The sequence below is a fragment of the Cherax quadricarinatus genome, chromosome 89 (genome assembly GCF_038502225.1).
Source record: "Cherax quadricarinatus isolate ZL_2023a chromosome 89, ASM3850222v1, whole genome shotgun sequence".
Lineage (NCBI taxonomy): Eukaryota > Metazoa > Arthropoda > Malacostraca > Decapoda > Parastacidae > Cherax > Cherax quadricarinatus.
Window position 1 is genome coordinate 10743318 of NC_091380.1, and position 26164 is coordinate 10769481.

Below are 26164 nucleotides of genomic sequence, written 5' to 3' on the forward strand. Positions count from 1 at the left end.
CTTGTAGATATAAATAATTCATTTTACCTTATTCCTAGTATATATTCTTTATAATATAATAATAATATTATCCCCTTTATAGTATAATAATATGGTATTAAAAGGACTCCAATGGAAATAAGTCACATTGTGTAATTTTAAAAATGCGTTAGATAAATACATGAGTGAGTGCTCCTTCCTTAGGTGAATGTGACCTGACCTGACTAGGCTGGGTCACTGACTTAAGCCAGTAGGAGACTTGGACTTACCTTGCATGGGCCAGTAGGCCTGCTGCAGTGTTCCTTCTTATGGTCCTTACAGTATGTGTAATTATATCATAAAGGAAGATAATTTACTCTTGATAAAAATGATGAGAACCTCATAAAACAATTTTATATAAAGGAAAATAACGTGAAAAAAAAGAAAACTTCAGTTTTATATAAAGGAAAATAACGTGAAAAAAAACGAAAACTTCAGTTTTATATAAAGGAAAATAACGTGAAAAAAAAAATTTCAGTTTTATATAAAGGAAAATAACGTGAAAAAAACGAAAATTTCATTGCATTGTTACAAGAGAATGCAGTCACAATACAAGGCATAAGTCACTTTTGAACATCCCTGGAGTAAAACTCACTATGCACATAAAAGATCTGGAACTGCTACAGGAACAAGTCAAGGATCCCCAGACAACTTATAAATTTAGGACTCGGCTAAAACATCATCTTATCTCACAATATTAACCAAACATCTACTGGCTAGTTTAATCACGTGACTTCCTGGCTTTTAATTCTGCCATTCCATAAAATATTACCACCTGCACCATTCCTTGTAAATTAGATTTTGTACTAAGTATACATAAGATTTATTAAGTCCAAATAAGATTGTAAAACAGCTAACCACTATTCTATGTTGAGTTTTAAGTAATAATTACTATGTACTATTATCTAGTTTTAATTAGTTACTATGTATTAGGATTAGTTTGGCCAAAATGCCTGGGCATGATAGTGGGTATCTTGGTACTTTGCAAATCAAAATTATAATTACACACTGTAACCTTTACAAAGAAATAAACATTATTATTATTATTATTATTAAAAAAATGAAAACTTCCTAATTCAATTTTATATGACAGAAAAACAACTTACCAGAGAAAATTGATGAAAAACTTAAGAGTTGAATTTGTAGATTCATTTACTGCCAAGTACTGGTCATGTAGCTGTATAGTGAATCATCATCCTTCTTTGATTGTTGCTCCTTCATGTTGTGTTTGACACCATCCTTTATCATCAGGAATGACTGATGAGCCCGGTCACGTGGGAGGCCCAGAGCAACGTCCAGGAATGCCCGCTGATACCCACAGTTGTATTCTGCTACTGCCTGGGCCACTCCAAAGTTCAGACCTTCATTTAGCGTGTAAAAGAAATATGGACAATGACGCCAGATTTTTCTATGGAAACTTTTAGAGAGTTCTTTAATTTCTGCGTATATGGCAGAGTCTTTATCATGTGTCAGCCTCTCGTATACCATTTTGTAGTTCACTGATCTTCCCAACAATGTTTCTATCTCCTTAGATTCCTTAGCACCAGAAATATCTTTGCAGTTAACTGCACAACGAGGCCGGTGCTTCTCGATGTATTTGTCAAACTTTGCTTGATTTATTTTCTTCAAGTTGAGCCTCTTCCTCAAGGCTGAACAACGTGTACAATAAACCAACATTGCACTATAATCAATGATAAGTCCAGTTTCGGCTTCAAAAATAGCACCAATACCGAAGCTTGGGTGATGTCTGTTATTGGTTCTTATCCCATTAATGTGATGCTTATCAAAAAACACACTGACATCAAGCACTCCATTATCATCAGGCAATTTTCCTCTCTTAGCGTACTCATCAAAGACAATTTGACGACTTTCATGCAGAATTTCCTGACAATCCTTGACTGCTACCTCCATAATTTTATTTGCGTACTTCCTGTATTTTCCTTTGGGCATAGAAGGAGCATCCCCAAAACCCACACAGTCAAAAGTCTCATAAGTACCAGCTTCCAACATGTGAGAATATATCTGCAAACGTGTGGCTGGATTGAGCTGCGCCATCTTGTGGGGTTTCTGAAGAAACTCAGCATCGCAGGAGTCACACTGCTGAATCAAGCTCATTTGCATATCACGGACAGTAACTTTATTATTAAGCTCATCACTGCCGCACTCCTGACATGACCCGACAAATATTCCACCATTATTCACCGTTATCTTTCCTCTTTGTAGATAACCAATGCTAGGTATAACAGTCTTGAAATATGCCATGCGCTTTTGTGCGCTGGATGTGCTAGGTTCCTGCGCAGCTGAGGCTCCTGAAGCCTCATCTCTCCTTGGAACACGTGCCCTAGTTGCTCCTAATTCTTCCGCTTCGTCACTGTAGTCGCTGCTGTCCTCGTCAGTACCTAGCAGCTCTCCTAGCAGCTCCTCGTCGCTGTTTACGAAATCCTTATCGCATTCTAGTTCCCCGTCACTAGCTAGGAGCTCCTCGTCACTAGTTATGTTATCAACGTCACTGCTAACTACCTCGTCGTCACTAGCTGGGTGTTCATCGTCACTAGCCACGTGCTCGTCACTAGCCACGTGCTCGTCACCAGCCACGTGCTCCTCGTCACCAGCCACGTGCTCCTCGTCACTAGTTACGTGCTCCTCGTCACTAGCTAGGTTCTCAGCTGCTGAAGTACTGGAAACAACAGTCACAGGAGCACATGGAGTACTGGTAGTAATGGTGGTGGTAGTGCTGGTACTCATGGTGTTTCCCATGGTGGTAGTGCTGGTACCCACGCTGTTTCCCATGGTGGTAGTGCTGGTAGCAGCACCAGTGGTGCCTCCCATGGTGGTAGCAGCAGCAGTGGCGTCTTCCATGGTACCTATGGTGCTTGCCATGGTGGTAGTGCTGGTATTAATGGCGCTATTGTGTCCCATTGTTGTAGTGCTCGCCATGGAAGTTCCACATTTCTTATCATTTTCTCTACGTAACTGAGCTCGGCGAGCGTTGAGCTTCTTCACCAGCATCTGTCGGCGACTTCGACGAGGCATCGTTAATAATGTACTTCAAAATAAGTAATTAAATTAAGGCCACGAGGCAGGAATCACAAGGAGAGAGAATGACACACTCCCAACACGAAGGTCTGTGTCGCACTAAGGATTATCTTAACGGTTGCGCTATATTTAAGCCGTCTTAGTAGCACAAGTAGCAGTAACAGCTAAAAGTAGCGGCACTCATCACCCTGTCTGTATATGTATATAAGTTTATTTAGGTACAAACACGTATAAATACAATTACATAAATTATCATATATAGTAATTTATCTGTAAACCATATAGTAGCACAAGTAGCAGTAGCTGCTAAAAGTAGCGACGCTCATCACCCTGTGTAATAATAATAATAATAATGTCTTTATTTCTACCAGTACATGTACAAGGTATAACAGTACATGTACAAGGTATAACAGTACATGTACAAGGTATACAAGTACATGTACAAGGTATACAAGTACATGTACAAGGTATACCAGTACATGTACAAGGTATACCAGTACATGTACAAGGTATACTAGTACATGTACAAGGTATACCAGTACATGTACAAGGTATAACAGTACATGTACAAGGTATAACAGTACATGTACAAGGTATACAAGTACATGTACAAGGTATACCAGTACATGTACAAGGTATACCAGTACATGTACAAGGTATACTAGTACATGTACAAGGTATACCAGTACATGTACAAGGTATAACAGTACATGTACAAGGTATAACAGTACATGTACAAGGTATACAAGTACATGTACAAGGTATACCAGTACATGTACAAGGTATACCAGTACATGTACAAGGTATACTAGTACATGTACAAGGTATACCAGTACATGTACAAGGTATACCAGTACATGCACAAGGTATACAAGTACATGTACAAGGTATACCAGTACATGTACAAGGTATACCAGTACATGTACAAGGTATACCAGTACATGTACAAGGTATACCAGTACATGTACAAGGTATACCAGTACATGTACAAGGTATACAAGTACATGTACAAGGTATACCAGTACATGTACAAGGTATACCAGTACATGCACAAGGTATACAAGTACATGTACAAGGTATACCAGTACATGTACAAGGTATACCAGTACATGTACAAGGTATACAAGTACATGTACAAGGTATACAAGTACATGTACAAGTTATACCAGTACATGTACAAGGTATACCAGTACATGTACAAGGTATACAAGTACTTGTATAAGGTATACCAGTACATGTACAAGGTATACCAATGCATGTACAAGGTATGCCAGTACATGCACAAGGTATACAAGTAAATGTAGAAGGTATACCAGCACATTACAAGGTATACAAGTACATGTACAAGGTATACCAGTACATGTACAAGGTATACCAGTATATGTACAAGGTATACCAGTACATGTACAAGGTATACAAGTACATGTACAAGTTATACAAGTACATGTACAAGGTATACCGGTACATGTACAAGGTATACCAGTACATGTACAAAGTATACCAGTACATGTACAAGGTATACCAGTACATGTACAAGGTATACCAGTACATGTACAAGGTATACCAGTACATGTACAAGGTATACCAGTACATGTACAAGGTATACCAGTACATGTACAAGGTATACCAGTACATGTACAAAGTATACCAGTACATGTACAAGGTATACCAGTACATGTACAAGGTATACAAGTACATGTACAAGGTATACCAGTACATGTACAAGGTATACCAGTACATGTACAAGGTATACAAGTACATGTACAAGGTATACCAGTACATGTACAAGGTACACAAGTACATGTACAAGGTATACCAGTACATGTACAAGGTATACCAGTACATGTACAAGGTATACAAGTACATGTACAAGGTATACCAGTACATGTACAAGGTATAGCAGTACATGTACAAGGTATACCAGTACATGTACAAGGTATACCAGTACATGTACAAGGTACACAAGTACATGTACAAGGTATACAAGTACATGTACAAGGTATACAAGTACATGTACAAGGTATACCAGTACATGTACAAGGTATACCAGTACATGTACAAGATATACAAGTACATGTACAAGGTATACAAGTACATGTACAAGGTATACAAGTACATGTACAAGGTATACAAGTACATGTACAAGGTATACAAGTACATGTACAAGGTATACAAGTACATGTACAAGGTATACAAGTACATGTACAAAGTATACCAGTACATGTACAAGGTATACCAGTACATGTACAAGGTATACAAGTACATATACAAGGTAAACAAGTACATGCACAAGGTATACAAGTACATGTACAAGGTATACAAGTACATGTACAAGGTATGCCAGTACATGTACAAGATATACCAGTACATGTACAAGGTATACAAGTACATGTACAAGGTATACCAGTACATGTACAAGGTATACCAGTACATGTACAAGGTTTACCAGTACATGTACAAGGTATACCAGTACATGTACAAGGTATACAAGTACATGTACAAGGTATACCAGTACATGTACAAGGTATACCAGTATATGTACAAGGTATACCAGTACATGTACAAGGTATACCAGTACATGTACAAGGTACACAAGTACATGTACAAGGTATACCAGTACATGTACAAGGTATACCAGTACATGTACAAGGTATACCAGTACATGTACAAGGTATACAAGTACATGTACAAGGTATACCCGTACATGTGCAAGGTATACCAGTACATGTACAAGGTATACCAGTACATGTACAAGGTACACAAGTACATGTACAAGGTATACAAGTACATGTACAAGGTATACAAGTACATGTACAAGGTATACCAGTACATGTACAAAGTATACAAGTAAATGTACAAGGTATACAAGTACATGTACAAGGTATACAAGTAAATGTACAAAGTATACCAGTACATGTACAAGGTATACCAGTGCATGTACAAGGTATACAAGTACATGTACAAGGTATACAAGTACATGTACAAAGTATACAAGTACATGTACAAGGTATACAAGTACATGTACAAGGTATGCCAGTACATGTACAAGGTATACCAGTACATGTACAAGGTATAAAAGTATATGTACAAGGTATACAAGTACATGTACAAGGTATACCAGTACATGTACAAGGTATACAAGTACATGTACAAGGTATGCAAGTACATGTACAAGGTATACCAGTACATGTACAAGGTATACCAGTACATGTACAAGGTATACCAGTACATGTACAAGGTATACAAGTACATGTACAAGGTATACCAGTACATGTACAAGGTATACAAGTACATGTACAAGGTATGCAAGTACATGTACAAGGTATACCAGTACATGTACAAGGTATACCAGTACATGTACAAGGTATACAAGTACATGTACAAGGTATACAAGTACATGTACAAGGTATACAAGTACATGTACAAGGTATACAAGTACATGTACAAGGTATACCAGTACATGTACAAGGTATACCAGTGCATGTACAAGGTATACCAGTACATGTACAAGGTATACAAGTACATGTACAAGGTATACAAGTACATGTACAAGGTATACAAGTACATGTACAAGGTATACAAGTACATGTACAAGGTATACAAGTACATGTACAAGGTATACCAGTACATGTACAAGGTATACAGACCGTAGCTGACATCAGTGACATACTACTATATAGAAAGTCCCTTGTTATGCTGAGCATTTCCCGCAAATTATGTCAGTTTTGTCCCAGGATGCGACCCACACCAGTCCACTAACACCCAGGATGTGACCCACACCAGTCCATTAACACCCAGGATGTGACTCACACTAGTCCACTAACACCCAGGATGTGACCCACACCAGTCCACTAACACTCAGGATGTGACCCACACCAGTCCACTAACACCCAGGATGTGACTCACACCAGTCCACTAACAAGCAGGATGTGACCCACACCAGTCCACTAACACCCAGGATGTGACCCACACCAGTCCACTAACACCCAGGATGTGACCCACACCAGTCCACTAACACCCAGGATGCGACCCACACCAGTCTACTAACAACCAGGATATGACCTACACCAGTCCACTAACACCCAGGATGTGACCCACACCAGTCCACTAACACCCAGGATGCCACCCACGCCAGTCCACTAACACCCAGGATGCGACCCACACCAATCCACTAACATAAGAACATAAGAAAGAAGGAACACTGCAACAGTCCTACTGACCCATGCGGAGCAGGTTCATGTCTCCCCCCGGATTAGACCAATGACCCACCCAGTCTGATCATCTCCACTCAAGGATGGAGCACTGCACCAGACCCAGCAGCACAGCTAGTCAGGTCTAACTCACACCCACCCACACCCACTCATGTATTTATCTAACCTATTTTTAAAACTACACAACGTTTTAGCCTGAATAACTGTACTTTGGAGTTTGTTCCACTCATCCACAACTCTATTACCAAACCAGTGCTTTCCTATATCCTTTCTGAATCTGAATTTTTCCAACTTGAAACCACTGCTGCGAGTCCTGTCTTGGCTGGAAATTTTCAGCACGCTATTTACATCCCCTTTATTTATTCCTGTTTTCCATTTATACACCTCGATCATATCCCCCCTAATTCTACGTCTTTCGAGAGAGTGCAGATTCAGGGCCCTCAGTCTATCCTCATAGGGAAGATTTCTGATACATGGGATCATCTTTGTCATCCTCCTCTGTACGTTTTCCAGAGCATTTATATCCCAGGATGTGACCCACACCAGTCCACTAACACCCAGGATTGCCACCCACACCAGTCCACTAACACCCAGGATGCCACCCACACCAGTCCACTAACACCCAGGATGCCACCCACACCAGTCCACTAACACCCAGGATGCCACCCACACCAGTCCACTAACACCCAGGATGCCACCCACACCAGTCCACTAACACCCAGAATGCCACCCACACCAGTCCACTAACACCCAGGATTGCCACCCACACCAGTCCACTAACACCCAGGATGCCACCCACACCAGTCCACAAACGCCCAGGTACCCATTATTACTACCTCACCTTTTTTGTACATTTAAAAACTCCTACTTAATAACCTGTCTGGTTCTTCAGCATTAAGTCTGCCAGAAATGCATCATATTAAGAGACTTTCTTCTGTGCATATCAATATTTGATTATTTTCCGCTCTACGGTTTTATTGAGAGTTGTTAGTTAGTTTAATATGTTTATTATGCACCCCATACCCATCCTGTGGGCGGTAGTCACCCCATACCCATCCTGTGGGTGGTAGTTACCCCATACCCATCCTGTGGGTGGTAGTCACCCCATACCCATCCTGTGGGTGGTAGTCACCACATACCCATCCTGTGGGTGGTAGTCACCCCATACCCATCCTGTGGGCGGTAGTCACCCCATACCCATCCTGTGGGCGGTAGTCACCCCATACCCATCCTGTGGGCGGTAGTCACCCCATACCCATCCTGTGGGCGGTAGTCACCACATACCCATCCTGTGGGTGGTAGTTACCCCATACCCATCCTGTGGGTGGTAGTCACCCCATACCCATCCTGTGGGTGGTAGTCACCACATACCCATCCTGTGGGCGGTAGTCACCCCATACCCATCCTGTGGGCGGTAGTCAAAAGATTACAGAGGTACATAATTGGTCCAGGGACTGGACTCCAAAGTTTTGATAGCTGAGCAAGTTACAAAGGTAATGAACTCACAATTTACAAAGGTAATGAACTCACAATTTACAAAGGTAATGAACTCACAATTTACAAAGGTAATGAACTCACAATTTACAAAGGTAATGAACTCACAATTTACAAAGGTAATGAACTCCAGGTAGGTCTAGTCACAATCATGACAAGTTACAAAGGTATTTACAGATTACAGAGGTACATAATGGGTCCAGGGACTGGGCCCCCAAAGTTTTGATGGCTGAACTAGGTACAAAGGTAATGAACTCACAAGTTACAAAGGTAATGAATTCATATATATTGAGAGGCCGGTCGCTTACCTCAAGTGTAAGTTGATTAAGTAAGTAAGTAAGTAAGGTTATTCAGATATACACAAATACAGTTACATAGAATTATCACACATAGCAGCATATGTGTAGACAACCTGGGATAACCCAAAAAAGTCAGACACAGTAAGATAAGATAAGATTTCGTTCGGATTTTTAACCCCGGAGGGTTAGCCACCCAGGATAACCCAAGAAAGTCAGTGCGTCATCGAGGACTGTCTAACTTATTTCCATTGTGGTCCTTAATCTTGTCCCCCAGGATGCGACCCACACCAGTCGACTAACACCCAGGTACCTATTTGCTGCTAGGTGAACAGGACAACAGGTGTAAGGGAACGTGTCGAAATGTTTCCACCCGCCGGGAATCGAACCCGGGCCCTCCGTGTGTGAAGCGGGAGCTTTGGCCACCAGGCCACCGGGCCACTTATTTCCATTGGGAAAAAGGTATAAATAAACAAAAAAAGGCACAATACCGTGACTGGAACAGTACACAAATAACCTACACATAGATGAGCCTACGACGACGTGTGTGTGACATTGTAAATGGTCCCCCCTCAAGGGAGGTTCCTTGACGCTGGTGAGGGGCTCTTGATCTAGGGAATTGGATTTGTGCTCCGGTTCCCTGAATTGAGCCTGAATACCTTCTATCCCCCCCCCCACATGCGCTGTATAATCCTACGGGTTTAGCGCTCCCCCATGATTATAATAATAATAATGTAAATGGTCCATGTGAGTTCATTACCTTTGTAAATTGTGAGTTCATTACCTTTGTAAATTGTGAGTTCATTACCTTTGTAAATTGTGAGTTCATTACCTCTGTAACTTGCTCAGCTATCAAAACTTTGGAGTCCAGTCCCTGGACCAATTATGTACCTCTGTAATCTTTTGACTACCACCCACAGGATGGGTATGTGGTGACTACCGCCCACAGGATGGGTATGTGGTGACTACCGCCCACAGGATGGGTATGTGGTGACTACCGCCCACAGGATGGGTATGTGGTGACTACCACCCACAGGATGGGTATGTGGTGACTACCGCCCACAGGATGGGTATGTGGTGACTACCGCCCACAGGATGGGTATGTGGTGACTACCGCCCACAGGATGGGTATGTGGTGACTACCGCCCACAGGATGGGTATGTGGTGACTACCGCCCACAGGATGGGTATGGGGTGACTACCGCCCACAGGATGGGTATGGGGTGACTACCGCCCACAGGATGGGTATGGGGTGACTACCGTCCACAGGATGGGTATGTGGTGACTACCGCCCACAGGATGGGTATGGGGTGACTACCGTCCACAGGATGGGTATGTGGTGACTACCACCCACAGGATGGGTATGGGGTGACTACCGTTCACAGGATGGGTATGTGGTGACTACCACCCACAGGATGGGTATGGGGTGACTACCGCCCACAGGATGGGTATGGGGTGACTACCGCCCACAGGATGGGTATGGGGTGACTACCGCCCACAGGATGGGTATGGGGTGACTACCGCCCACAGGATGGGTATGGGGTGACTACCGCCCACAGGATGGGTATGGGGTGACTACCGCCCACAGGATGGGTATGGGGTGACTACCGCCCACAGGATGGGTATGGGGTGACTACCGTCCACAGGATGGGTATGTGGTGACTACCGCCCACAGGATGGGTATGGGGTGACTACCGTCCACAGGATGGGTATGTGGTGACTACCACCCACAGGATGGGTATGGGGTGACTACCGCCCACAGGATGGGTATGTGGTGACTACCGCCCACAGGATGGGTATGGGGTGACTACCGCCCACAGGATGGGTATGTGGTGACTACCGCCCACAGGATGGGTATGGGGTGACTACCGCCCACAGGATGGGTATGGGGTGCATAATAAACATATTAAACTAACTAAACAACTCCAAGTCGGGCCGAAACGTCGTCGTAAGCTCCTCCCTTCTATGTGCGGGTTGTGCAAAGGCATACATAAATACAGCTACATAAATTATCATACATGTTTTTATTTCCACAGGTACATTTATAAGGTATACAGGCCATAGCTGAAATCAATGAAATATTACTATATAAAAAACTCCTTGTTGACTCACATAATGACTCCAACAACATGATGGATCTAAACAGAAGTCTTCTGGCAGGGCTGCATCTGCTCTTGTTAAGATAAGATTTCGTTCGGATTTTTAACCCCGGAGGGTTAGCCACTCAGGATAACCCAAGAAAGTCAGTGCGTCATCGAGGACTGTCTAACTTATTTCCATTGGGGTCCTTAATCTTGTCCCCCAGGATGCGACCCACACCAGTCGACTAACACCCAGGTACCTATTTGCTGCTAGGTGAACAGGACAACAGGTGTAAGGAAACGTGTCGAAATGTTTCCACCCGCCGGGAATCGAACCCGGGCCCTCCGTGCGTGAAGCGGGAGCTTTAGCCACCAGGCCACCGGGCCACCTCCCTAGTCAAGAACGATAATAAATTTGTTGAGTTAGGCATAAGAATTAACAACTGGGCGTCTACACTGCAAACTGAATTGTTTGCAATCCTAATGGCGCTAGTTAGTTTAATATGTTTATTATGCACCCCATACCCATCCTGTGGGCGGTAGTCAAAAGATTACAGAGGTACATAATGGGTCCAGGGACTGGGCCTCAAAGTTTTGATAGCTGAGCAAGCCACAGAGGCAATGAACTCACAATTTACAAAGGTAATGAACTCACAATTTACAAAGGTAATGAACTCCAGGTAGGTCTAGTCACAATCATTACAAGTTACAAAGGTATTTACAGATTACAGAGGTACACAATGGGTCCAGGGACCGGGCTCCAAAGTTTTGATGGCTGAACTAGGTACAAGGCAATGAACTCACAAGTTACAAAGGTAATGAACTCACAAGTTACAAAGGTAATGAATACTGTAAGAATGGTTACTTACGTTTATACATGGCTGCAATCATGAACAAATTTTAGAGTAATGAGCAATTCACACTTCCACACCCGGTCACAACTGTAGTGAGTTATTGGTGCAAATGTTGATTGCTGAGTCTCTCTCTCTCTCACACACACACACACACACACACACACACATACAAATTCATACACACACACACATAAACACACACACACACACACACACACAAACTCATACACACACGCACACACACTCATACTCACACACACTCATACACACACTCACACTCATACACACACACACTCATACTCACACACACACACACACACACACACACACACACACACACACACACACACACACACACACATGCACACATGTGGTAATGCTTTATTTACAGCTAGCAAAGTCAGGGTATTTCTCCAGAATGGTCTGTAATATACCACTGTGGATAAAATACTTAGCCATTTCTTGAACACTTCTGAGTGAGTTGTTTCTAAATTCATTAATTTTATCGCACTCCAGTACATAATGACGCAGGGTGTGACAATAATCCATCTGGCAAAGTTTACATTTCGTTTGGTCTACATCTGGTGGTGGTGATTTAACCTGCCAAAGATACTTGTAACCCAGCCGGAGCCGGGCGGTAGTGACATCCAAGAGTCTGCTTATTTTGTTGGATGCACCATAGACATGTGGCTCCTCCTGCATGATAGAATGATGATAGATGGACTCACTGGTGTCAATCTCCCTGAGCCTTAAGTCCATAAAATTCAGCTGAAGTTCTTTTCGTATTATTGTTCTCAAACTACTACCTGACAAGCCAAGATTGTAATCTACTCCCTCTTTGAAAGCATACAGCTTAGCCAATTTATCAGTTCTATCATGCATCTGAAGACCAATGTGAGATGGAATCCACAGCATGTGCACTCTGACTCCACTGTCCACAATCCTACCATACCTGTGTCTGGCTTCTGACACAAGCATGCCACAATTTATGCTTAATGAGTTGAGAGCATTTATGGATGACAGAGAATCAGTTACAATTAAACTGTCAATCTTTGATACATAGATGCATTTCAGTGCAAGGAGTATGGCAAACAGTTCTGTCTGAAGGGTAGAGGCCCAATTATTGATGCGTGCTCCAATTTCTTTAAGAGAGCCATCACTCTGTACGACAACAGCAGCACTACCAGCTGCACCAGTGGATTGGTGAACAGAACCATCAACGTAAATAATTTGCGAGAGTGTGTGCTGTGTGACTAAGTTATCAATACAGCTTAAGGCCTCATGTTTGGCTTCAAGGCGAAGTTTTGGTTGTGATTTAAGAAGTAGTTTGGGGGGAAATGGAGGAATGGTAGTTTGGAATGGGGTAATATTCCATGGAGCGGAGAAGTGCCGCTGTTGCCTTACTTGACATAGATCATGTATCTGATTCATGCGGAGGTCGGTTCCAGTCTTTTCGATCCATCTGGAGGAGTGTTCACCAGTGCTGAGGAAAGTTTGGAGGGCTTCTGTGCAGGGGTTTGAATGAGCTTGCCTGAGCATATTAACCCCAATTAGGATATTTCTTTCAGTAACACGATCTCTGATGCTTGGAATATCAAGTTCTTTTTGCATATTTAAAATTTTGGCAGTACGAGGGCATCCTAGGATGATCCTCATTGCTTCGTTCTGCAGTTTTTCCAGCCCTCCAAGCTTCCAGTCAGACACAAGAGCAAGTAGTGGCGCAGCATAATCAACCAATGATCTAATATAAGCAAGATACATCATTTTCACAATTTTAACATTAGCACCATACCTGGGGTGAAGCCCTGCCACAACTCTAAGTGCTCTTAGTCGTTCTTTGTATTGGCAACAAAGTCTTGTTACAACAGGTCCAAGTAGTGGAACCTCAAAGCCTAGATACCTGTATCTGCTTACATATTCTAGAAGAGACCCATCATGCAATTGGATCTGACGAACTGTGCCTCTCTGTCGAGGAGGACGCCTATTGAGTATCTTTGTTTTATCAGTAGAGATTATCAACCCCAGGTCCTGACACGAGGCTAGTACATGATTAAGAATGTTTTGGGTGTTGGAGAATCCGGTGGTGTGAATCATTATATCATCAGCAAAACTAATCACATAATTATGGGGCTGACTAGGCATAGCATTAAGTAATGCATTAATTAGAATATTGAACAGTGTGGGACTGAGCACACCTCCCTGTGGGGTTCCTAATTCAAAGTCTTTAGTTACACTTCTATGTCCCTGGAACAACACAGACGATTTTCTGTTGGACAGGTAGCCTTTAATCCAGCGGAGAAGCCATCCTCCAACATCCATTCTGGCAAGTTCACTAATTATTACATGTCGGTTGGCTACATCGAAAGCGGATTTAAGGTCAAGGAAGGTAGTGTAGGAACTGTCAGTGTGCAGGGTGAGAAAGGTGGCTATGCAATGATGCACGCTCCTTCCATGCATGAAACCATGTAACCGGGGAGACAAAAATTGTTTGATTCTGTACATGAGACGATTAAGAATCATTCTCTCAAATGTTTTACACAAGCAGCTAGTAAGAGATATTGGGCGAAATGCATTTTGTTGATTGGGCTTAGGAATTGGAATGATGAGGCTGTTGGTCCAAGATTGAGGGAGCTCCCCAGTTACATAGCTCATGTTATATAATTCAAGTAATGGATTACCTGGTACTCGACACAGCAATCTGAGTATGTTGTAAGTAATACCATCCTCACCAGGCGACGTGGAGTTGCCCTTAGTTAGCGCTGCATCAAGTTCATAATTAGTGAAAGGAATGTTGCAATCATCTGCCTTACTGAGCATAAAGCAAACAAGTCTCTCCCTTGCATCATATTTATCATTTAATTTTGCCTGTGTGGTACTGGGAAGATTGTCATAGCTAGATGTAGCAGCCCAAGCACTGACTAACTCATTCGCCCTATGCAAGGGATGAGCTAAAGCTAACCTATGACACTGAGCTTGACTCTATCATCATTACTGATTCTATGTCATCATTGAAGGCTCTTGACTCATATAATGACTCCAACAACATGCTCATTGGGGAAGCCAGGTATAGATACTCAAAAATTAGGGACAAAGGAATTAATGTACAATTGCTATGGATCCCATCACACATTGGATTACTCCTTCATGATAAAGTTGATATGTTAGCCAAGAAGAGTACCCAGAAGGAGAATGTAGAATATAACTTTGGTATAACTGTGTCTAGCATTAGGAATAATATTAGGAGAGAAGTAAATAATGAAAATGATTGTTATAGGAATGCACTTAGAAGCCTGAGTAGATCTATAACCCACTATGATAACATGAACGTAGATAAGTATGTTTATGGAGCAACTTGCAATGTGAACACTGACTGATGTTGTAGTGGCCAGGCTTAGGCTTGGTTACAAGTACTGACTGATGTTGTAGTGGCCAGGCTTAGGCTTGGTTACAAGTACTGACTGATGTTGTAGTGGCCAGACTTAGGCTTGGTTACAAGTACTGACTGATGTTGTAGTGGCCAGACTTAGGCTTGGTTACAAGTACTGACTGATGTTGTAGTGGCGAGGCTTAGGCTTGGTTACAAGTACTGACTGATGTTGTAGTGGCCAGCCTTAGGCTTGGTTACAAGTACTGACTGATGTTGTAGTGGCCAGGCTTAGGCTTGGTTACAAGTACTGACTGATGTTGTAGTGGCCAGGCTTAGGCTTGGTTACAAGTACTGACTGATGTTGTAGTGGCGAGGCTTAGGCTTGGTTACAAGTACTGACTGATGTTGTAGTGGCCAGGCTTAGGCTTGGTTACAAGTACTGACTGATGTTGTAGTGGCCAGGCTTAGGCTTGGTTACAAGTACTGACTGATGTTGCAGTGGCCAGACTTAGGCTTGGTTACAAGTACTGACTGATGTTGTAGTGGCCAGACTTAGGCTTGGTTACAAGTACTGACTGATGTTGTAGTGGCCAGACTTAGGCTTGGTTACAAGTACTGACTGATGTTGTAGTGGCCAGACTTAGGCTTGGTTACAAGTACTGACTGATGTTGTAGTGGCCAGGCTTAGGCTTGGTTACAAGTACTGACTGATGTTGTATTGGCCAGACTTAGGCTTGGTTACAAGTACTGACTGATGTTGTAGTGGCCAGACTTAGGCTTGGTTACAAGTACTGACTGATGTTGTAGTGGCCAGACTTAGGCTTGGTTACAAGTACTGACTGATGTTGTAGTGGCCAGGCTTAGGCTTGGTTACAAGTACTGACTGATGTTGTAGTGGCCAGGCTTAGGCTTGGTTACAAGTACTGACTGATGTTGTAGTGGCCAGGCTTAGGCTTGGTTACAAGTACTGACTGATGCTGTAGTGGCCAGGCTTAGGCTTAGTTACAAGTACTGACTGATGTTGTAGTGGCCAGGCTTAGGCTTGGTTACAAGTACTGACTGATGCTGTAGTGACCAGGCTTAGGCTTGGTTACAAGTTTACCTGGAGTTTACCTGAAGAGAGTTCCGGGGGTCAACGCCCCCGTGGCCCGGTCTGTGACCAGGCCTCCTGGTGGATCAGAGCCTGATCAACCAGGCTGTTGCTGCTGGCTGCACGCAAACCAACGTACGAGCCACAGCCCGGCTGATCAGGAACTGACTTTAGGTGCTTGTCCAGTGCCAGCTTGAAGACTGCCAGGGGTCTGTTGGTAATCCCCCTTATGTGTGCTGGGAGGCAGTTGAACAGTCTCGGGCCCCTGACACTTATTGTATGGTCTCTTAACGTGCTAGTGACACCCCTGCTTTTCATTGGGGGGATGGTGCATCGTCTGCCAAGTCTTTTGCTTTCGTAGTGAGTGATTTTCGTGTGCAAGTTCGGTACTAGTCCCTCTAGGATTTTCCAGGTGTATATAATCATGTATCTCTCCCTCCTGCGTTCCAGGGAATACAGGTTTAGGAACCTCAAGCGCTCCCAATAATTGAGGTGTTTTATCTCCGTTATGCGCGCCGTGAAGATTCTCTGTACATTTTCTAGGTCGGCAATTTCACCTGCCTTGAAAGGTGCTGTTAGTGTGCAGCAATATTCCAGCCTATATAGAACAAGTGACCTGAAGAGTGTCATCATGGGCTTGGCCTCCCTAGTTTTGAAGGTTCTCATTATCCATCCTGTCATTTTTCTAGCAGATGCGATTGATACAATGTTATGGTCCTTGAAGGTGAGATCCTCCGACATGATCACTCCCAGGTCTTTGACGTTGGTGTTTCGCTCTATTTTGTGGCCAGAATTTGTTTTGTACTCTGATGAAGATTTAATTTCCTCATGTTTACCATATCTGAGTAATTGAAATTTCTCATCGTTGAACTTCATATTGTTTTCTGCAGCCCACTGAAAGATTTGGTTGATGTCCGCCTGGAGCCTTGCAGTGTCTGCAATGGAAGACACTGTCATGCAGATTCGGGTGTCATCTGCAAAGGAAGACACGGTGCTGTGGCTGACATCCTTGTCTATGTCGGATATGAGGATGAGGAACAAGATGGGAGCCAGTACTGTGCCTTGTGGAACAGAGCTTTTCACCGTAGCTGCCTCGGACTTTACTCTGTTGACCACTACTCTCTGTGTTCTGTTAGTGAGGAAATTATAGATCCATCGACCAACTTTTCCTGTTATTCCTTTAGCGCGCATTTTGTGCGCTATTACGCCATGGTCACACTTGTCGAAGGCTTTTGCAAAGTCTGTATATATTACATCTGCATTCTTTTTGTCTTCTAGTGCATTTAGGACCTTGTCGTAGTGATCCAATAGTTGAGACAGACAGGAGCGACCTGTTCTAAACCCATGTTGCCCTGGGTTGTGTAACTGATGGGTTTCTAGATGGGTGGTGATCTTGCTTCTTAGGACCCTTTCAAAGATTTTTATGATATGGGATGTTAGTGCTATTGGTCTGTAGTTCTTTGCTGTTGCTTTACTGCCCCCTTTGTGGAGTGGGGCTATGTCTGTTGTTTTTAGTAACTGTGGGACGACCCCCGTGTCCATGCTCCCTCTCCATAGGATGGAAAAGGCTCGTGATAGGGGCTTCTTGCAGTTCTTGATGAACACAGAGTTCCATGAGTCTGGCCCTGGGGCAGAGTGCATGGGCATGTCATTTATCGCCTGTTCGAAGTCATTTGGCGTCAGGATAACATCGGATAGGCTTGTGTTAATCAAATTTTGTGGCTCTTTCATAAAAAATTCATTTTGATCTTCGACTCTCAGTCCGGTTAGCGGCTTGCTAAAAACTGAGTCATATTGGGACTTGAGTAGCTCACTCATTTCCTTGCTATCATCTATGTAGGACCCATCTTGTTTAAGTAGGGGCCCAATACTGGACGTTGTTCTCGATTTTGATTTGGCATAGGAGAAGAAATATGGCTTTTAGTTCTTCCCGCGATTCCTGACTCCTAAAGAACATAAGAACATAAGAACATAAGAAAGGAGGAACACTGCAGCAGGCCTGTTGGCCCATACTAGGCAGGTCCTTTACAATTCATCCCACTAACAAACATTTGACCAACCCAATTTTCAATGCTACCCAAGAAATAAGCTCTGATGTGCAAGTCCCACTCAAATCCAACCCCTCCCACTCATGTACTTATCCAACCTAAATTTGAAACTACCCAAAGTCCTAGCCTCAATAACCCAACTAGGTAGACTGTTCCACTCATCAACTACCCTATTTCCAAACCAATACTTTCCTATGTCCTTTCTAAATCTAAACTTATCTAATTTAAATCCATTACTGCGGGTTCTCTCTTGGAGAGATATCCTCAAGACCTTGTTAATATCCCCTTTATTAATACCTATCTTCCACTTATACACTTCGATCAGGTCTCCCCTCATTCTTCGTCTAACAAGTGAATGTAACTTAAGAGTCTTCAATCTTTCTTCATAAGGAAGATTTCTAATGCTATGTATTAATTTAGTCATCCTACGCTGAATGTTTTCTAACGAATTTATGTCCATTCTGTAATATGGAGACCAGAATTGAGCTGCATAATCTAGGTGAGGCCTTACTAATGATGTATAAAGCTGCAGTATGACCTCTGGACTTCTGTTGCTTACACTTCTTGATATAAATCCCAGTAATCTATTTGCCTTATTACGTACGCTTAGGCATTGCTGTCTTGGTTTAAGGTTGCTGCTTACCATAACCCCCAAGTCCTTTTCGCAATCTGTATGGCTAAGTTCTACATTATTTAACTTATAAGTGCTAGGGTTATGGACACTTCCGAGCTTCAGAACCTTGCATTTATCTACATTGAACTGCATCTGCCACTTTTCTGACCAAGAGTAGAGTTTGTCTAAATCCTCCTGAAGTTCCCTAACATCTACGTTTGAATCAATTATCCTACCTATCTTCGTGTCATCGGCGAATTTGCTCATATCACTAGTAATTCCTTCATCAAGATCATTGATATATATTATAAACAACAACGGGCCCAAGACTGATCCCTGTGGAACGCCACTTGTTACTGATCCCCACTCGGATTTAACCCCATTTATGGACACTCTCTGCTTCCTGTCTGTGAGCCATGATTCGATCCACGAGAGCACTCTTCCCCCAATGCCATGAGCTGCTACTTTCATCAACAGTCTTTGGTGCGGAACTCTATCAAATGCCTTACTAAAATCTAAGTAAATAATATCAAATTCTTTATCGTGGTCAACAGCCTCAAAAGCTTTACTGAAAAAAGTTAATAAATTAGTTAGGGTTAGGGTTCTTTTAGCTTAAGTTCGATGCTTGCTATTTCTCTGACCAGTGTCTCCCTATGCATTTCAGATATATTGACCTCTTTTAGCCGCTCTGTTATTCTTTTCCGTCGCCTGTAAAGGGAGCGCCTGTCTCTTTCTGTTTTACATCTACTTCTCCTTTTTCTTAGAGGAATAAGCCTTGTGCATACATCGAGTGCCACCGAGTTAATCTGTTCTAGGCATAAGTTGGGGTCTGTGTTGCTTAGTATATCTTCCCAGCTTATATCGGTTAGGACTTGGTTTACTTGGTCCCACTTTATGTTTTTGTTATTGAAGTTGAATTTGGTGAATGCTCCCTCGTGACTAATCTCATTATGTCGGTCTGGGGCTCCGCGCATACATGACTGAACCTCAATTATGTTGTGATCTGAGTATATATTGTTTTTGATATGGTGACATTTCTTATCAGATCATCATTGTTAGTGAAGATGAGGTCTAGTGTATTCTCCAGTCTAGTAGGCTCTATTATTTGCTGGTTTAAATTGAATTTTGTGCAGAGATTTAAAAGCTCGCGTGAGTGTGAGTTTTCATCAGAGCTGCCTCCTGGTGTTATTACTGCAACAATATTATTTGCTATATTCCTCCATTTTAGGTGCCTTAAGTTGAAATCCCCCAGGAGCAAGATGTTGGGTGCAGGAGCTGGAAGGTTTTCCAGACAGTGGTCAATTTTTAACAGCTGTTCCTGGAATTGCTGGGATGTTGCATCTGGAGGCTTGTAAAGTAAAAGGACACAAGTGCAACTAATGTGACATTTATTGTGGCAACGTTTCGCTCTCCAGGAGCTTTATCAAGCTCCTGGAGAGCGAAACGTTGCCACAATAAATGTCACATTAGTTGCACTTGTGTCCTTTTACTTTACATATTGTCGGTAATTCTACCAACTTTATTACAATCTGGAGGCTTGTAGACTACCACAATGACTAGGTTTTGGTTCTCGACCTTTACTGCTTAAACTTCCACTACATCATTTGAGGCATTTAGCAGTTCTGTGCAAACAAGTGACTCTGCAATGTACAGGCCAACCCCCCCCTTTTGCCTGTTCACTCTGTCACATCTGTATAGGTTGTAACCTGGGATCCATATTTCGTTGTCCAAGTGATCCTTTATGTGGGTCTCAGTGAAAGCCGCGAACATTGCCTTTGCCTCTGCAAGCAGTCCACGGATGAAAGGTATTTTGTTGTTTGTTGCTGGCTTTAGACCCTGTATATTTGCAAAGAAGAATGTTATCGGACTGGTGGTATTGTTGGTACTGGGGGAGGATTTTTTTTTCCGGCATTAGTATCTGTATCTGTTGGTTTGGAGTGGAGGCCATCGACTGTGGTTCCACTCCAGGAATGACTGGATTTGGTGTACGATTTCTGCCATTTCCTGCCAGTTTTTTTTTCCTTCCTGGCACTTAAAAACCTCTCCCTCTTGAGTGGCTGTGGCTACCCAGGTATTCCCATGGCCTGGATGTTTTGTATCTTTTTGTCCCCTTTAGATGGTATGCCTGGCAATTTAAGTTATAGCACAGTCTTTCCTGTACTGAAGAGGTACACAGTTCAGGGTGAAAAAGCTTACAGGAAGGGAGTTTGCATTTTCCTGTTGTCATATGGGCATGGCATATTCTAGGGTGGTCATAGTTGCACGTCCCATCTGTTTTTCCAGATTTCCCATGCCAGCAGATACCGAGTGCATAGTATGTGCACAGGCTTGCTTTCCGTTTGCCTTGGGTTTCTGTGACTGTATTCCCTGTTGGTGCATGTTTCCCTGTCTTACTTCTATCCTCCCTAGCACCAACAATGGAGCTCCCACCAGTTGTTTTTGGTAATATATCCTCACTATTGCTAGTGGAGTCCTCTTGTTTGCTATTTCCTGCGGTATTTCTAGTTTGCAATATTGGTTTTATCTTATCTGTGACTACACTTGTTTCCCTACTATGGATCCTGTCCCCTATGAGGTCATTTATATGTATTCCTTCCTGCGTATAATTCCCGACTACCTGGACAAAATCTCCAGCTTCACCATTACTGTCTCCCAGGACAGCATCTCCAGCTTCACCATTACTGTCTCCCAGGACAGCACCTCCAGCTTCACCATTACTGTCTCCCAGGGCAGCACCTCCAGCTTCACCATTACTGTCTCCCAGGACAGCACTATCAGCCCCACATTTACTGACTACCAGGACTTCATCTCCAGCCTTACAGTTTCTGACTACATGGCCAGTATCAAGGGCAGTACCATTCAGCCCAGACTTTTTATGTTCCCATCTGTTGTAGAAAGCTTCCAGGTTTTCTATGAAAGCAGCTTTGATGTTGTCCTCTTTTAATACCCTTGTGATTTTAGTCCACAGATTTATCTCATTTGGGCATACCAAAAAACACTTCCCTGTTTTAATACTGCTTGTAGCTAGTTCTTGGATACTGGAAAGGGGCGTGACACCAATTTCCACAAAAATGACAATTTATGCATGTGGAAGCCCGTTTGTTTGACTGACCACAGACACACACAGCTTCATAATGATTTGAATGGCTGATTTACTGACTGATGTTGTAGTGGCCAGGCTTAGGCTTGGTTACAATTACTGACTGATGTTGTAGTGGCCAGGCTTAGGCTTGGTTACAAGTACTGATTGATGTTGCAGTGGCCAGGCTTAGGCTTGGTTACAAGTACTTACTGATGTTGTAGTGGCCAGACTTAGGCTTGCTTACAAGTACCTGGAGTTTACCTGGAGAGAGTTTCGGGGGTCAACGCCCCCGCGGCCCGGTCTGTGACCAGGCCTCCTGGTGGATCAGCGCCTGATCAACCAGTCTGTTGCTGCTGGCTGCACGCAAACCAACGTACGAGCCACAGCCCGGCTGATCAGGAACTGACTTTAGGTGCTTGTCCAGTGCCAGCTTGAAGACTGCCAGGGGTCTGTTGGTAATCCCCCTTATGTGTGCTGGGAGGCAGTTGAACAGTCTCGGGCCCCTGACACTTATTGTATGGTCTCTTAACGTGCTAGTGACACCCCTGCTTTTCATTGGGGGGATGGTGCATCGTCTGCCAAGTCTTTTGCTTTCGTAGTGAGTGATTTTCGTGTGCAAGTTCGGTACTAGTCCCTCTAGGATTTTCCAGGTGTATATAATCATGTATCTCTCCCTCCTGCGTTCCAGGGAATACAGGTTTAGGAACCTCAAGCACTCCCAGTAATTGAGGTGTTTTATCTCCGTTATGCGCGCCGTGAAGGTTCTCTGCACATTTTCTAGGTCAGCAATTTCACCTGCCTCGAAAGGTGTTGTTAGTGTGCAACAATATTCCAGCCTAGATAGAACAAGTGACCTGAAGAGTGTCATCATGGTCTTGGCCTCCCTAGTTTTGAAGGTTCTCATTATCCATCCTGTCATTTTTCTAGCAGATGCAATTGATACAATGTTATGGTCCTTGAAGGTGAGATCCTCCGACATGATCACTCCCAGGTCTTTGACGTTGGTGTTTCGCTCTATTTTGTGGCCAGCATTTGTTGACTCCTAAAGGATTCTTTTAGCTTAAGTTCAATGCTTGCTATTTCTCTGACCAGTGTCTCCCTGCGCATTTCAGATATATTGACCTCTTTTAGCCGCTCTGTTATTCTTTTCCGTCGCCTGTAAAGGGAGCGCCTGTCTCTTTCTATTTTACATCTACTCCTCCTTTTTCTTAGAGGAATAAGCCTTGTGCATACATCGAGTGCCACCGAGTTAATCTGTTCTAGGCATAAGTTTGGGTCTGTGTTGCTTAGTATATCTTCCCAGCTTATATCGGTTAGGACTTGGTTTACTTGGTCCCACTTTATGTTTTTGTTATTGAAGTTGAATTTGGTGAATGCTCCCTCGTGACTAGTCTCATTTTGTCGGTCTGGGGCTCCACGCATACATGTCTGAACCTCAATTATGTTGTGATCTGAGTATATTGTTTTTGATATGGTGACATTTCTTATCAGATCATCATTGTTAGTGAATATGAGGTCTAGTGTATTCTCCAGTCTAGTAGGCTCTATTATTTGCTGGTTTAAATTGAATTTTGTGCAGAGATTTAAAAGCTCGTGTGAGTGTGAGTTTTCATCAGAGCTGCCTCCTGGTGTTATTACTGCAACAATATTATTTGCTATATTCCTCCATTTTAGGTGCCTTAAGTTGAAATCCCCCAGGAGCAAGATGTTGGGTGCAGGAGCTGGAAGATTTTCCAGACAGTGGTCAATTTTTAACAGCTGTTCCTGGAATTGCTGGGATGTTGCATCCGGAGGCTTGTAGACTACCACAATGACTAGGTTTTGGTTCTCGACCTTTACTGCTAAAACTTCCACTACGTCATTTGAGGCATTAAGCAGTTCTGTGCAAACAAGTGACTCTGCAATGTACAGGCCAACCCCCCCCCTTTTGCCTGTTCACTCTGTCACATCTGTATAGGTTGTAACCTGGGTTGTAACCTGACTGATGTTGTAGTGGCCAGGCTTAGGCTTGGTTACAAGTACTGACTGATGTTGTAGTGGCCAGGCTTAGGCTTGGTTACAAGTACTGACTGATGTTGTAGTGGTCAGGCTTAGGCTTGGTTACAAGTACTGACTGATGTTGTAGTGGCCAGGCTTAGGCTTACCTGGAGACCTGGAGAGAGTTTCGGGGGTCAACGCCCCCGCGGCCCGGTCTGTGACCAGGCCTCCTGGTGGATCAGCGCCTGATCAACCAGGCTGTTGCTGCTGGCTGCACGCAAACCAACATACGAGCCACAGCCCGGCTGATCAGGAACTGACTTTAGGTGCTTGTCCAGTGCCAGCTTGAAGACTGCCAGGGGTCTGTTGGTAATCCCCCTTATGTGTGCTGGGAGGCAGTTGAACAGTCTCGGGCCCCTGACACTTATTGTATGGTCTCTTAACGTGCTAGTGACACCCCTGCTTTTCATTGGGGGGATGGTGCATCGTCTGCCAAGTCTTTTGCTTTCGTAGTGAGTGATTTTCGTGTGCAAGTTCGGTACTAGTCCCTCTAGGATTTTCCAGGTGTATATAATCATGTATCTCTCCCTCCTGCGTTCCAGGGAATACAGGTTTAGAAACCTCAAGCGCTCCCAGTAATTGAGGTGTTTTATCTCCGTTATGCGCGCCGTGAAAGTTCTCTGTACATTTTCTAGGTCGGCAATTTCACCTGCCTTGAAAGGTGCTGTTAGAGTGCAGCAATATTCCAGCCTAGATAGAACAAGTGACCTGAAGAGTGTCATCATGGGCTTGGCCTCCCTAGTTTTGAAGGTTCTCATTATCCATCCTGTCATTTTTCTAGCAGATGCGATTGATACAATGTTATGGTCCTTGAAGGTGAGATCCTCCGACATAATCACTCCCAGGTCTTTGACGTTGGTGTTTCGCTCTATTTCGTGGCCAGAATTTGTTTTGTACTCTGATGAAGATTTAATTTCCTCATGTTTACCATATCTGAGTAATTGAAATTTCTCATCGTTGAACTTCATATTGTTTTCTGCAGCCCACTGAAAGATTTGGTTGATGTCCGCCTGGAGCCTTGCAGTGTCTGCAATGGAAGACACTGTCATGCAGATTCGGGTGTCATCTGCAAAGGAAGACACGGTGCTGTGGCTGACATCCTTGTCTATGTCGGATATGAGGATGAGGAACAAGATGGGAGCTAGTCCTGTGCCTTGTGGAACAGAGCTTTTCACCGTAGCTGCCTCGGACTTTACTCTGTTGACGACTACTCTCTGTGTTCTGTTAGTGAGGAAATTATAGATCCATCGACCAACTTTTCCTGTTATTCCTTTAGCGCGCATTTTGTGCGCTATTACGCCATGGTCACACTTGTCGAAGGCTTTTGCAAAGTCTGTATATATTACATCTGCATTCTTTTTGTCTTCTAGTGCATTTAGGACCTTGTCGTAGTGATCCAGTAGCTGAGACAGACAGGAGCGACCTGTTCTAAACCCATGTTGCCCTGGGTTGTGTAACTGATGGGTTTCTAGATGGGTGGTGATCTTGCTTCTTAGGACCCTTTCAAAGATTTTTATGATATGGGATGTTAGTGCTATTGGTCTGTAGTTCTTTGCTGTTGCTTTACTGCCCCCTTTGTGGAGTGGGGCTATGTCTGTTGTTTTTAGTAACTGTGGGACGACCCCCGTGTCCATGCTCCCTCTCCATAGGATGGAAAAGGCTCGTGATAGGGGCTTCTTGCAGTTCTTGATGAACACAGAGTTCCATGAGTCTGGCCCTGGGGCAGAGTGCATGGGCATGTCATTTATCGCCTGTTCGAAGTCATTTGGCGTCAGGATAACATCGGATAGGCTTGTGTTAATCAAATTTTGTGGCTCTCTCATAAAAAATTCATTTTGATCTTCGACTCTCAGTCTGGTTAGCGGCTTGCTAAAAACTGAGTCATATTGGGACTTGAGTAGCTCACTCATTTCCTTGCTGTCATCTGTGTAGGACCCA

General features: G+C 43.4%; 1 protein-coding gene across 1 annotated transcript in view; it reads right to left on the reverse strand.

The window, feature by feature from the left end:
- LOC138855325 (uncharacterized) overlaps positions 1 to 3167 on the reverse strand; it is a 53283-nt gene extending 50116 nt beyond the window's left edge. The window contains exon 1 of the mRNA XM_070104180.1: positions 1125 to 3167. Coding sequence (XP_069960281.1) covers positions 1171 to 3051 — 1881 coding nt within the window. The 5' untranslated portion in view covers positions 3052 to 3167 and the 3' untranslated portion in view covers positions 1125 to 1170. The remainder of the gene's footprint in view (positions 1 to 1124) is intronic.
- Between the last annotated feature and the right edge of the window lie 22997 nt (positions 3168 to 26164).